The sequence below is a fragment of the Euleptes europaea genome, chromosome 11 (assembly GCF_029931775.1).
Source record: "Euleptes europaea isolate rEulEur1 chromosome 11, rEulEur1.hap1, whole genome shotgun sequence".
NCBI classification, from domain to species: Eukaryota; Metazoa; Chordata; class Lepidosauria; order Squamata; family Sphaerodactylidae; genus Euleptes; species Euleptes europaea.
This window is the reverse complement of record NC_079322.1, coordinates 8925538-8939428: the sequence shown is the minus strand read 5'-3', so window position 1 is coordinate 8939428 and position 13891 is coordinate 8925538. Positions and strand designations below refer to the sequence as shown.

The following is a 13891-nucleotide window of genomic DNA, read 5'->3' as shown; positions in this document are numbered from 1 at the left end:
CTGAAATGAGTTTTAATTTTATTATACCACAAATAACCGTGCCGTCCACTTCTATTGTCATCCAGGTGAACTGATCTCTATCGGCTGGAGATCAGTTGTAATAGCAGAAGATTTTCTGCTATTACCTAGAGATTGTCAAGAAAAAATCAGCACTAGGCTCATTACCTAGAGGTTGGCAAACCTACCCCCAAATCTCAAAGAGTTACTCATCCTGGAGCTGGAAACCTTACGCCTCCTGTCCCCTGCTGGTGGCCAGGGGGAATCTGGCAACCCTTTTAGGGACCCTGCTCTTTTCTCCTTGCATAGCTAATGGGGGAATGATCTGAATCACAGAAACAGCCCCAAAGAAAAAGGTTAAGCATCTCGCCATACTTACATAGCACTTTTCCATGGGGATGGGGGGAGAGAGAGAAAGAGAAGGAAATCCTGATTACGGATCTGCTGCATCATTTCCCCTTTGACCCCAATCCTTATCCACCTCCAGGGGAGCCCACTCTGTGAGCTGTTATTCATTTATTTATTTCGGGTCCTTTTAGCCCACATTTCTGCACTCAGTGTGGACTAAAAGTAGCTGACAAATAGCAGGAAGCCATCAAATTTTGCCAACATTACAGCCAATCAAGAGACTCACGCCTAAAGGAGGCTGGAGAAGAGTGGGTGATAGGCGACGCCATCTCTGCCTGCCCTTGATGAAAACCAGGAGGCTGAAGTTGGTTCTCAGTTCAAAACTGTCTCTCCCCAGGCAGGCAGGCAGGCAGTTCCTTCCTCCTTTTTTGTATAACCTGATGTCCTGGGCACAGCCTCCTGCTTAGAGGAAGGCAAGGACAGAACAGTACTTCATGCAGAGTTGCAGCGGGCAACCTTCTCCAAGAGTGGTTCATTCTGCAACATCTCTACATTGGGAATGTCTCAAGCAGTGTTTGGGCAGAGACATGGCAAAATTCCCTTCTCCTAGAAAAAGCTGTTTGAAAGGAGAACACTGAATTGAGCAGAGATGCGGCAGACTGTGTTTCCTTTGCAGGTCAATATTTTGGGCTTACAGGAGCCTTTAATGACTATATTTTAGGTATTTTTGGCACAGAGGCAATGACTGTCCTGTTCCTTGTATTGGGGTTGTCTTTCCTCTCATTTCCTCTGATTCTGCAGAAGCAAGCAGTAGATTTGCTATGGTCGTTTATGCATCTCTACACTCCCTCAGACTATTTAAAGCACAAGAATGGAAAAACTTAGATTCTCTTTTGCCTCCATATGATTCAAGGGACATTTTAGGACCTGGTACAAAATTAGGGGAGCTCTGCAGGGGGATTTGGGGAAGGTTTGGAAGAGCCCAAAGGTTAGGCATGAAACAGAAGCTCTGCTTGAAGAAGAAAAACCCCATTGCTAAAATGTTTCCATCAATAGCTGGCAGCATAATCACAATAAGGTTTCCTTTTGTTTAAATTACAGAGACTATAGAACAGGAGAATGCAGCCTAATCCCTTCGACTATAGAAGGGCTTTACGCTAATCCTTCAGAACATGTGAGCTGGCTTGGCTTGTCTACATACTTGGAGATGGAGCAAGAAAAATGCAAGCAATGGGTTAGATCTCATGGATCAGTAGGGTTGCCAACTAGGGTTGCCCAGCTCCTGACTGGGAAATACCTGGAGCTTCTGGGGGGGTGGAGCCTGAGGAGGGCGGGGTTTGTGGAAGGGAGGGGCTTCAATTGGGTATATTGCCATAGTCCAGGTGGGGGCTGGAGATCTCCTGAACACAAGAAGCTGCCTTATATTGAACCAGACCCCTCGGTCCATCAAAGTCAGTATTGTCTAGTCAGACCGGCAGCGGCTCTCCAGGGTCTCTGGCAGAAAAGGGTCTTTCACATCACTTACTTGCCTGGTCCCTTTAACTGGAGATGCCGGGGATTGAACCTGCATGCCAAGCAGAGGCTCTACCACTGAGCCACCGCCCCTGGAATTACAACTGATCTCCAGATGGCAGAGTTCAGTTCCCCTTGAGAAAACGGGTGCTCTGGGGGTGGGGGTGGGGGCTCCTTGGCATTGTATCCTGCTGAGGTCCCCTCCCTCCCTGCCCTTCCCCAAATCTCCAGCTATTTCCCAAAGCAGGAACTGGCAACCCTAAGCCACGCTGTTGTGGCTCCCAAAAACCATTGGGGTAACAATAACAAAAAGGCCTTTAATGTGTCTGTATTTGTACCCTGGTTCAAACAAAAAAATGTACATGACTAATCTGGGTAGGGGAAAACTAAACAGTTAAAAACAAGGTAACAAAAATACACCTTGGGGATATAGTCAGCAAAACACCAGCCAAGAAAAAGAATTTAAGTATTTCTCTTTGGCAGTAAACGAATAGAATAGATGTCAGGGAAAAAAACAGGAGACAACGAAGAAAATATAATGTTGTCAAGTTGACTCTATGTGCTATTTTCAGTTTCCCTTCAAAGCAGTTAGTGGTGAAAAAGCCTCCCGCACCATCAAAATATACTATTCAATTAAAAAAAAAAAAAAACAGGGGGGTGGGTGAGACACCAAAAGGCAATTTACTTCAATAAGGCTGAGTTGCAGGAGACTGAAAACTATGCTTTATCACTCATACACACACCCACACAGCCCTCTCTGGCTCAATTTGGCCCTCCTTTTCAGGCAAGGGATACACCCTATGCCGAAGGCAGGCACCAACATTGATTGTCATCACTTCACATAATATCTGGTAAAACCAGAGAAGAGCTCTCATTCCCATCTTATAAACGATCGCCTGAAAATGGGATGGCCCCAGGCCATCCGCGCACCCATGGGTGATCTGAATTAAGGCCTTTCTACGCTTACCATGTGAGCACAGCAGCTGGGGGAGGGGGTTTCTACCATTTTTCAGGGACTGTTACCTGCTTTCTTTTCTTTCCACCGCCGGATTTTCTTGGCCACTTTAAACTCCATCGCTAATTCCGCGGGAGTTTTCGTGGGGATGGGCGGGATTGTTTTTCCATGGAGCGAGAGGGATTCGGCAGGGGTCCCGGGGCTAGGAGGGCCCCACCTCGTAGAAACCACAGAAGGAACCCTGGCCTCCCTCAGCGCAACACCAGTGGTTAGATAGTCCTGTGTGGCGGGCGAGGGGGCGGCAGTGACAGCTAGCACGGCAGGCGAAGAGGTCGTTCCAGAGGATCCCCAAAGCCGTTGCCACCACCACTGCCCCTCGGCCAGGCCCACCTGAAGGAGCAAAACCAGGCAGCCTATTTGAGGGAGCATCTTCTCTCCCCACCCGTTGACAGCCAAAGAGCCCAAGTTCTGGGCTGTGAGCTCCAACATCTATAGAGGGAGAAGAAGCAGATTCATCCTCCCAGATGGTCCCACACCTTCGGATGGAGATGCCCAGCTCGGAAAACTGTCTCTCCGGCGGGTCTCACATTCTGGCTCCTGCCAAAGGAGACTCCGAAGCCCGTTCGTCGCCCATTTCTTTTCTCATGGAAATGAAGGGTCTGCCGGCCAGCTCCAGGGGGAGTTTCTCAGGCCCACCAATCGCGGCCATCGGCCTCCTTCACTCCCCCTGCCCAAGCCTCGGCCTCCTCGGCAGCTTTGGAGAATGAAGAAATTTCTTGCGATAGTACATTTGGTGCCCTCTAGGCAGAAAAAGGCAGCAAGTTTCTAAATTAAACACGCTCCAGAGGGCTGGGAATGGAAGGGAAATAATGAAATACTTTGTGGAGACCACTTTCTATTTTTTGTGTTTTATATTTCTGAATACTTGCATTCAGGAATTAAGGAATGGGGGGAGGAGAGGATTATAGTTGCTCTGCTCAAGGCCCTGTTATAGATTCTTATTTCTTCTTCCTCAAAATATTTCATGGTTTAGGAAGAAAAGAGGAAAATCTATCTAATGATCATCCTGTGCCTACCCTTTCACTCTGGTCGCCTTCAGAGACCTTGGCTTGTTTGCCTCCGCCATGTGAAGAGGGATGAGTGGCGACCCGAGAAAGGGCCTTCTCCGTCGTGGCACCAAAACTCTGAAGCCCTGTGAGGCAGGTCAGGCTGAGGGTTTGTGGGGGGCCCAAGGTCCCTCAGCGAGCTTCCATGGTAGAAGCGGGGATGCAAAACCGGGTCACCCAGGTCCTAGTCAGTCACGCTATCCACGACACCACACTGGTTCCCAGTCTGCAGCTTGGCCTGCCTACAGGCCATCTGGATCAAGCAACACCTTTCCTCCTGTGCACAGTAGGTGCACCAGCAGACAAAAGAACAGCAAGCATAGGAACAATTGGCTGTATAGAAGCCAGTAAGCCAACATTGTGATTGGTGGAAACTACACCTTAGAGATATGAGCACCAGCCTCTTGGATGGCAAGATCTGTCTGTAACTCTGCTGGTTGGTAAATGATCCTGTCAGTTATATAACTGTTACATGCTCTCCTCACTGCTCCCTCTCCTCTTAACTTCTTGAACTCCAAACCACACCGCTGGACAGACACAAGAATAATGGCCAGATATTAATATTACCAATGGTTGCTATTTTTTTCAACTCAGACTAGTTATAGTTATATCCATGAATAGGGTTTTGATTCTGGTTTTTAACAGGTAATATCCAAATGCCCATCTCTAGAATTATTCCATGTGGCTATTCTTTGGCATGGACTATCTCCTGCCATATCCTAACCCCAGCACCCTGTTCCCACTTCGGCTTTGGAACTATTGATCCCCCCCCCCCCGCATTACATTCTGCTGCTACAAGAAAACATCTGGCTCAAGTCTACCAAAAACCGGTTTTGTATGCCACAATAATGGAGAAGAGCGTGAGTAGGGTTGCTAGTCCTTGAAATCATCTGGGCATGGCTGAGAGAGAGGGTTGCCAACTCCAGGTTGGGAAATTCCTGGAGATTTTGGATGGGAGCCTGGGGAGGGGAGGGGTTGGGGAGGAATCTCAGAGGGGTATGATGCCACAAAAACTCCCTCTCCAGAGCAGCCATTTTCTCCAGGGGAACTGACCTCTGTAGTCTGGAGATCAGTTATAATTCCTGAAGATCTCCAGACCCCACCTGGTGGTTGGCAACTCTACTGAGAGATGAAGCCTAGTGGTGTGGGGCACATCTGGGGGGCAGAGTCTAGTGTGCAAGCTGCCCATTCCCCTAAGATATACAGCTAATTATAAAATTGGCTTGGACGGGAAAATAAAAAGGACGTAGTCCTTTCTGTTCTGTCACAAAAAGAAAATAAAAACATGGCCAATTTCCCCCTTGGACATCTGGCCTGTCGAAACTTGCGGGAAGTCTTCTGTGGGAATGTACTGGCTGTACTCCTGACAACATACTATCTTCTTATTGAGATTCGGCTCAAGCGGCTGCATTTGGTTTGGTTTGGAACATAAACCAGATCTTCCCGGCTCTGATCTGTTAGCCCTTGTATACATCAGGAAGCAATTCCTGCCCCACCCATGTTCTCAGAGCTGTTTGGGGGGCATTGAAAGAAAAAGCAAAAAAAGTAAAGAATAAATAAAGCCTTAAGCAAAGCAAAGGGGGTGGGTCAGAGGGGATTATCAGAAATTAATCCAGAGCCAGATATTTAGGTCACAAAGAGCAAATTATGGGGAGGCAGAACTTGCTCCAGGGTTGCCGACTCCAGACTGGGAAATTCCTGATGATTTGGGGGCGGAGCCTGAGGAGGGCAGGGTTTGGAGAGGGTTCTTAGGGTGCCATTTTTTTCACCTGTAGGGTCCACAGCAAACACCACCATACTTGCTCCTGTTTAAGACTTCATTCAGATGTTATGGTAAATGGATTGTGTGTAAACTCCAGTTCGCCTAGTTCTTGCCTCTCCTCTACTACCTGGCAGGAAGGGAGGAAAGGAGAACAACGTGAGCCTCTTCGGGTCCCCATCGGGGCAGAAAGGTGGGGTATACATGTTCAGACATTACTTCTAACTGGGATTTAATGGCTTAATGTGATGTCTGAATGCAACCATGGAGTGCTTCAGTAGAAAGGCTGCCATTAAGATAACAATGGCTGGGAGATGCTTGCTGATTTACAGACATTGTTTTAATTATTGTTGCTACCTGGCTTTTTGTAAGGAGCCCCGTGGCGCAGAGTGTTCAGCTGCAGTACTGCAGTCAAAAGCTCTGCTCACAACCTGAGTTCGATCCCGACGGAAGTCGGTTTCAGGTAGCCGGCTCAAGGTTGACTCAGCCTTCCATCCTTCCAAGGTTGGTCAAATGAGTACCGAGCTTGCTGGGGGTAAAGGGAAGAAGCCTGGGGAAGGCACTGGCAAACCACCCCGCAAACAAAGTCTGCCTTGGAACGTCGGGATGTGACGTCACTCCATGGGTCAAGACTGACCCGGTGCTTGCACAAGGGACCTTTACTTTTTACTTTACTACCTGGCTTTTAAAGAAATTAGCTCGACCTTAGCCTAACACCCACACAAGTTCTTCCTTTGTCTTCTCTCAGAGCTAGGCAACAGACACTTCAGCTATGTATGGTAATATGAATTAGGATATACAAATATTCCACCAGAGGGAGATGGCCATCGCAGCCTGAACCCTCAAAGCCTGTGAATAAAGCCTCCCTAACCTAAGCAGGGTCGGCCATGATCAGTACTTGGATGGCAGACGGCCAAGGAAGACTGCGTCTGCTATGCAGAGGAAGGCAGTGGCAAACCACCTCTGATAGTCTCTTGTAGCAGCTCCGACTAGCCTGATCTCCTCAGAACCCAGATTAGCCTGATCTCCTCAGAGCTTGGAAGCTAAGCAGGGTTGACCATGGTCAGTACTTGGATGGAAAGCCATCAAGGAAGACTGTGGCTGCTATGCAAAGGAAGGGAATGGCAAATCATCTCTTGTAGCAGCCGTAATAGCCCAGCCTAGTCTGATCTTGTCAAAGTTTGGAAGCTAGGCAGGGTTGACCATAGTCAGTACTTGGATGGGAGACTACCATGGAAGATGAGCTGCTATGCAGAGGAAGGCAGAGGCAGCAAGCCACCTCTGCTCAACTTTTGCCTTGAAAACCACATGAGTTGCAACTTGATGACACACTTCACTTTCAACTCAGTTAGGCCTGGATGTTCCTCCCGTTGCCCTTGCACAAGGGGGCTCTCTCCCAGTCCATCTAAGTGCACAGTCTGATGGATACGAGCCACAGCCTTTTCACAGAAATGATGCTGCCTGCCTGCCAGGGCACATAGGGGCCACCCCCCACCCTGCTCAAGAACACACAAAGGGGCCGACCAGACACAGCAATGGGAGGTCTACAGATGGAGCTCCTGGCAGTGGTTTTTGCTAGCAGGTGCATAGGGATCCAATTCGGATCAGGTCCACAGCACAAAGGTAGGATGAAGCCTCCCTTTCCTGCACTGCTTTCCAAACCTAAAATGGCCCCATGAAGCTGTGATTTGCCCCACGCTCAGGTGCCAGTATCGAGACTTGGCTGTCTACTCAATGGGAGAAAGAAAGAAAGAAAGAAAGAAAGAAAGAAAGAAAGAAAGAAAGAAAGAAAGAAAGAAAGAAAGAAAGAAAGAAAGAAAGAAAGAAAGAAAGAAAGAAAGAAAGAAAGAAAGAAAGAGCACCCCGAGTGCCATTTGCAGAACCTCCAGGGTCACATCTTGCTTGGCCCAAAGCCCAGATATGTCCCAAATCTGCAACCAGACCTGGTGCTACTGCATGTCGAACAACTGCTCCCCACACAAGTACGGAGATATAACAGGGTGTGACAATCACCAATAGCAGTGTCATCTGTTGCTGGCAGCCCAGGCTGTGTTACCTGTAAGGACCAAGCCAAAATTCTTGTCAACCACACCTGAATTCCAAGAGAGGGTCCCGGCCCCCCAGGGCTTGAAGCTCCTGATTCAAGTCCCAAAGTTGCTGACATCCCCTACCTCTTCCACTATAACTAACTAACCCCATGTCTCCACGTTACTGCCGTGTCTGAATCCATAGTTATCTTCTGCTTTGCAAATAGCCCCTCTTCTTGTTCATTTAGAATATTTTCAGGTTGCCTTTCACCATGCTGCGGGCTTAAGGTGTTTTACAATATGGTAGTTCACTACCCCTGAAGTTTATACTCCACTGGAGTATATTGGTTAGACTTGGAGCATCAGGCTAAGATCTGGGGGCAGAGGGGTGGGTTTCAGTCTGAAGCTGGGTACCCAAGGTTGAGTGGAAAAGAAAAAATAATAATAGAGAAATTTATTTTATTTTAAGGCACTATATAAGGATTAAAAACATTAAAGATGATAAAACATGGCACAATGACATCTTAAAAGGTGGCTAGACCGATACCACACGGCAGAAGCGTTTTGGCCAGCAGGCCTTCATCAGTGGTCAAATTAAACCCATATAATGCATACACAAATATTCACAAATATCTAAACATATGCAGACAACCATATACCAGCCCAGGCTTGCGTGTAGGGTGTTAAATAAATTTCAAATTGTGTCTCTCACACAAAACATCAACTTTTAACAATAAAATCGGTAGCGGTCTGCAAGGGATGGGAGGCGGAGTGAGATCATCTCCTCAAATGGGGGTCACCCTTTCCTTGGCATTTCTCAACCCACAGCGCCTCAGGGAGAGACTACTACTTTTCCACATGCTTGTTCTGCCCTCTACTGGACTGAAAAATCAGATTCCTTAGGAAGAAAGCCACTCGTAACTACAACTGCATGAATCCACTGAAGGAGATCAGTTCCTCTTCTAAAGCTGGCAGAGACCTTTATTTTGGGTGACATCAAGAAGACAAAAGTAATGACCATTGCGGAATTCCTCAGTTTTAAGGTTGACAATGAGGAAATTGAATTGTTGAAGACTTTCTATTCTTTGGCTCCATCATGAACCAAAAGGGAGACTGAAGCCAAGAAATCAGAAGGAGGTTGACACTGGGAAGGGCAGCCATGAAGGAGCTAGAAAAGATTCTTAAGTGTAAGGATGTGTCACTGACAACCAAAGGGGCCTAACGCACTCAGTATATACTACGTTTAAAAAAATGTGTTATCCAGGTTAGATCGCACCTCAGACCTCCCATTTCAGCTTGGAAACGCTTTGGAAGCGCCAGACATCTGTTTTTCCCCAAAACGTCTATACTACGATGTATTTCATTATGTCGTTTCAAAACCGGCAATCCAAGGGGTGCGTTCAGTTACATACGCTATTCAGTTCTCCTCCCCTCTTTTTGCAACACCCAATGAAAAGCCTTTCTCCTCCCATCCCACCTTCCCCCTCCCCTCCCGTTTGCATCCACCAATCATTATTGTTACTTAATTTTCCCCCCTCCCAAGTGCTTGTGGTCTTACAAAGGAACACGGGACCGTTGGAACATTAGATCAACCATTTGTATTTGTGCAGGGTCCCAATCAAACATTTCCCTCTTTTATTTGCCTGGGTCCTCCATTTTTTTTTTATCGCCATCTGCTTTTGCTGTCGTTGGGTCAATGGGAGGCTTGTTCGTTGAGACGAAGGGGAGGGGGTGGAAGAGAGCAGGCTGCAGGATCCCAGATGGGACACGCTCCTTTTGATTGGTTTGTGCTTGGACTGTACCATCACTTAAACATGAGTGGGTGGATTGTATTGCCAAGCATTTCCCCCCCATCACATTGGGGAATCGTCTGCTCTCTACCTAGCCTCAATGGGAATTTCATGTTTTTGGAGGAAAAAAACCCCTTCTTAACCTCCAAACCACCACAGCGAGCATTCCTGGTAGCCTCTGGTAATTGGAGAAATAAAAGTGTACGCTTGCAAGCCCCCCCCTCGTTTATTTAAACCATGATAACTTCTAGTGCCCCCCCCAATCTCTAGGCAGAAGGACTTTCCCTATTCTGCTTCTGGGTCCCGATTGATTGCAAGACCCCTCTGTTTTCCCAACCACCCAGCTTCTAGGGCACCTTCCCCTCCTCCCCATTAGTTTCACTAGTCGGTTACAATGCAATCTGATCAGAGAGTTCTGTGTGTGGTTTGTGTGTGTGCGAGAACTAGAGGCATCGGGGGGAAACGTGAGGCCATTGTCCTATCGTCCCATTGCAACAACGATCCAAAATGCCAAGGGGGGAAGTAGAGGGGAACCCAAGCAACGTCACGGTTACGTGTTGCTCCCTCCACACACCCCTCTCTCTTGTGTGCGTGCTATTTTATTGGAGGTGCGCTCTGAAAGCAGATGTTTCAGAGACGTTAGAACGGGCAGGAATGCGAGGGGAAATTGGAACTCGCATCTAGGACAAACGCTTTTAAGGTGTTTTCCACATGTTTCCTGGACTGGGTGCGATAAGCCTCAAAGTCAAGTTAATTCATGCCATAGTATTCCCTGTTACTGTGTATGGGTGTAAAAAGTTGGACAATGAAGAAAGCAGACAGGAAGAAAGTGGATTAGTTAGTATTGGAGGAGAGTTTTACAGATACCGTGGACTGTCCAAAAAACAAACCAGTGTGTTTACAAAATCACAAAAATCACAAAATCACACAAGGTTGGAAGAGATCACAAGGGCCATCCAGTCCAACCCCCTGCCATGCAGGATCCCACAATCAAAGTGCTCCCGACAGATGGCCATCCAACCTCTGCTTAAAGACCTCTAAAGACGGGGACTCCACACACACACACCCCGAGGCAGCGCATTCCACCGTCGAACCGCCCTCACCATGAGAAAGTTCTTCCTAATGTTTGTGGAATCGCTTTTCTCTTAGTTTAAATCCATTACACCGTGTCCTAGTCTCTGAAGCAACAGAGAACAAGCTAGTTCCCTCATTAACATGGCATCCCTTCAAATATTTAAACATGGCTATCATGTCACCCCTTAACCTTCTCTTTTCCAGACTAAACAAACCCAGCTCCCTCTCCTCATAGGGCATAGATTCCAGACCTTTGACCATTCTGGTTGCCCTCCTCTAAACACACTCCAACTTGTCAACATCCTTCTTAAATTGTGGAGCCCAAAACTGGACACAGTATTCCAAGTGAGGTCTGACCAATGCAGAATACAGTGGTAGTATTTCTTCCCTTGATCTAGACACAATACTTTTTTTGATGCAGCCCAAAATTGCATTGGCCTTCTTAGCCACCATATCACACTGTTGACTCATATTCAGTTTGTGGTCCACTAAGACTCCCAGATCTCTTTCACATGTACTGTTGTCAAGCCAACTATCTCCCAACCTGTACCTGTGCCTTTTGTTGTTTCTGCCTAGGTGAAGTACTTTACACTTCTCCCTACTGAAATCCATTTTATTGTTTATGGCCCAGCTCTCCAGTCTATCGAGGTCATTCTGAACTCTGACCCTGTCCTCTGGGGTATTAACTATCCCTCCCAACTTGGTGTCATCTGCAAATTTCATTATCATGTCCTCTATCCTCCAAGTCATTTATAAAAATGTTAAATAGCACCGGTCCCAGGACAGACCCCTGTGGCACCCCACTGGTCACTCCTCTCCAGGATGAAGTTGTGCCATTAATGAGCACCCTTTGGGTTCAGTTGGTCAACCAATTACCAATCCACCTGACAGTAGCAGTGTCCAGCCCACATTTTACTAGCTTTGCTTCAAGAAGATCATGGGGGACTTTATCAAAGGCTTTACTGAAGGTACACTACATCTACTGAAGGTACACTACTGAAGGTACACTACATCTACAGCATTCCCTTTATCTACCATACTTGTCACTCTATCAAAAAAAGATATGAGATTAGTTTGGCATGACCTGTTTTTGAGGAACCCATGTTGACTGTCATTGAGTACGGCATTTCTTTCTAAGTGCTTACAGACCGTCTGTTTAATTATCTGCTCTAGTATCTTACCTGGTATTGATGTCAAGCTGACTGGGCGATAATTGTTTGGGATTTCTTTCCCCCCTTTTTAAAGATGGGGACCACAATTGCCCTCCTCCAGTCTGCTGGAACTTCTCCTGTTCTCCAGGAATTCTCAAAGATTATTGCCAGTGGTTCTGAGATCACTTCGGCTAGTTCTTTTAACACCCTTGGATGCAGTTCATCCAGCCCTGGAGACTTTAATTCATTAAGAGTAGCCAAGTATTCCCGTACCATCCCAGTGTCTATACTATGCTGTAATTCCCCTACTGCATCCTCTGCTCTATGATTCCCAGGTTGAGCCCTTTTGGGAGAAGACTGAGACAAAGAAGGTGTTAAGTAATTCTGCCTTTTCTGCCTCCCCTGTTAATAATTCACTGTCTTTGCCACGCAGTGACCCCATCGTTACCTTGATCTTCCTTTTGCTATGGACATAACCAAAAAATCCTTTTTTGTTGTTTTTAACTTCCCTGGCAAGCCGGAGCTCATTCTGCGCTTTAGCCTTTCTGACTTTCTCCCTGCATGTGCTGGCTACTTGTTTGAGTTCCTCTTTGTTGATTTCCCCCTTTTTCCATTTCTTGTACATGCCCTTTTTAAATCCTATCTCAACCAAAAATTCTTTAGACATCCACCCTGGTTTCTTCCAACCTCTACCATTTTTTCTCCTCATTGGAACTGATAGAAATTGCACCTTCAATATCTCACTTTTAAGAAATTCCCATCCTTCATGCACTCCCTTCTCTTTTAGTATTCTTATCCACGGGATCACCCCCAGTAGTTCCCTAAATTTATTGAAATCAGCTTTTTTAAAATCTAGAATACATGTCTTGCTACTCCTTGCTTCTCCTTTCTGCTGTATAACAAACTCCAAGAGAATATGGTCACTCCCACCTAAGGAACCCACTCCTTCCACCCAATAAACCAGGTCATCATTATTGGTTAAGATCAGATCCAAAGTAGCTGTTCCCCTTGTTGCTTCTTCCACTTTTTGGACAATGAAGTTGTCTTCAAGGGAAGAAATGAATTTATTGGACCTTATTGTCCTGGCAGAGTTGGTCTTCCAACAGATGTCAGGATAATTGAAATCTCCCATCACTACCACATCTCTCTTTTTTGAATGTTTAGACATCTGTTCCAGGAAGGCATTATCTAACTCTTCAGTTTGACTTGGGGATCTATAATATACCCCCACAATGACATCACTGTTTTTCTCCCCCTTAATTTTTACCCAGATGCTTTCAAGCTGGCTTCCAGTATTTAAGTCCTGAACCTCCTCACAGGTGTAATCATCCCTAATGTATAATGCTACTCCTCCCCTCTTCCGATTTGGTCTATTTCTCCGAAATAGGTTATACCCTTCAAGTATTACATTCCAATCATGAGACTCGTCGCACCAGGTTTCCGTAATGCCTATTATATCATATTTGCTTTGTTCTGTTAAGAGTTCTAGTTCATCTTGCTTATTTCCCATGCTCTGTGCATTAGTGTAAAGACATCTTAGACCAGGGGTCCTTTTTCTTGGCAGCTTATTTAAGATTGTTTCCCTCTCATTGATGAGTTTTTGAACTGTCTTTCCTTGCGTATGTGCTGCCCTCCACAAATCCTTCATATCTATATCTGCAGTTATTGTCCTCATTTGAGGCTTTAAATTTACGTCTTGCTCCCCCGGAAGATTTAGTTTAAAGCCCTCCTTAACAGTCTTGCAAGGCTCTGGCCAAACACATTTTTCCCCACCTTTGTGAGGTGCAAGCCATCTCCAAATAGAAGAGTATCATCTAGGTAGCGTAAACCATGGTCCAAAAAACCAAACCTTTCCTGGCGACATCATCGACCCAACTCATTTATTTCCAGAATTTTTCTTTCCCCTCCCAGGCCATGGCCTACTACAGGAACGACTGACGAAAACACAACCTGTGCTCCCAGTTCCTTCACCTTTTTACCCAAAGCTGTATAGTCCCTTTTAATGCTTTGTTTTCTCATTTTATACATCATAAATCAATTTCCATTAAGACTTTAACAATATAAAATAAAATCTATAATATTTTCTAATCTAAAAAATAAAAATTGACTTCCCCTTCACTCTCTTCTGTCCAAAATTAAATTATGTATACTTTTGCTAACAGTATAATCCCC

General features: G+C 46.1%; 1 protein-coding gene across 1 annotated transcript in view; it reads right to left on the bottom strand.

Moving 5' to 3' along the window:
• COL15A1 (collagen type XV alpha 1 chain) overlaps positions 1-2949 on the bottom strand; it is a 137742-nt gene extending 134793 nt beyond the window's left edge. Inside the window, exon 1 of the mRNA XM_056857583.1 lies at positions 2881-2949. Within this exon, the coding sequence (XP_056713561.1) occupies positions 2881-2932 (52 nt within the window). The 5' untranslated portion in view covers positions 2933-2949. The remainder of the gene's footprint in view (positions 1-2880) is intronic.
• Between the last annotated feature and the right edge of the window lie 10942 nt (positions 2950-13891).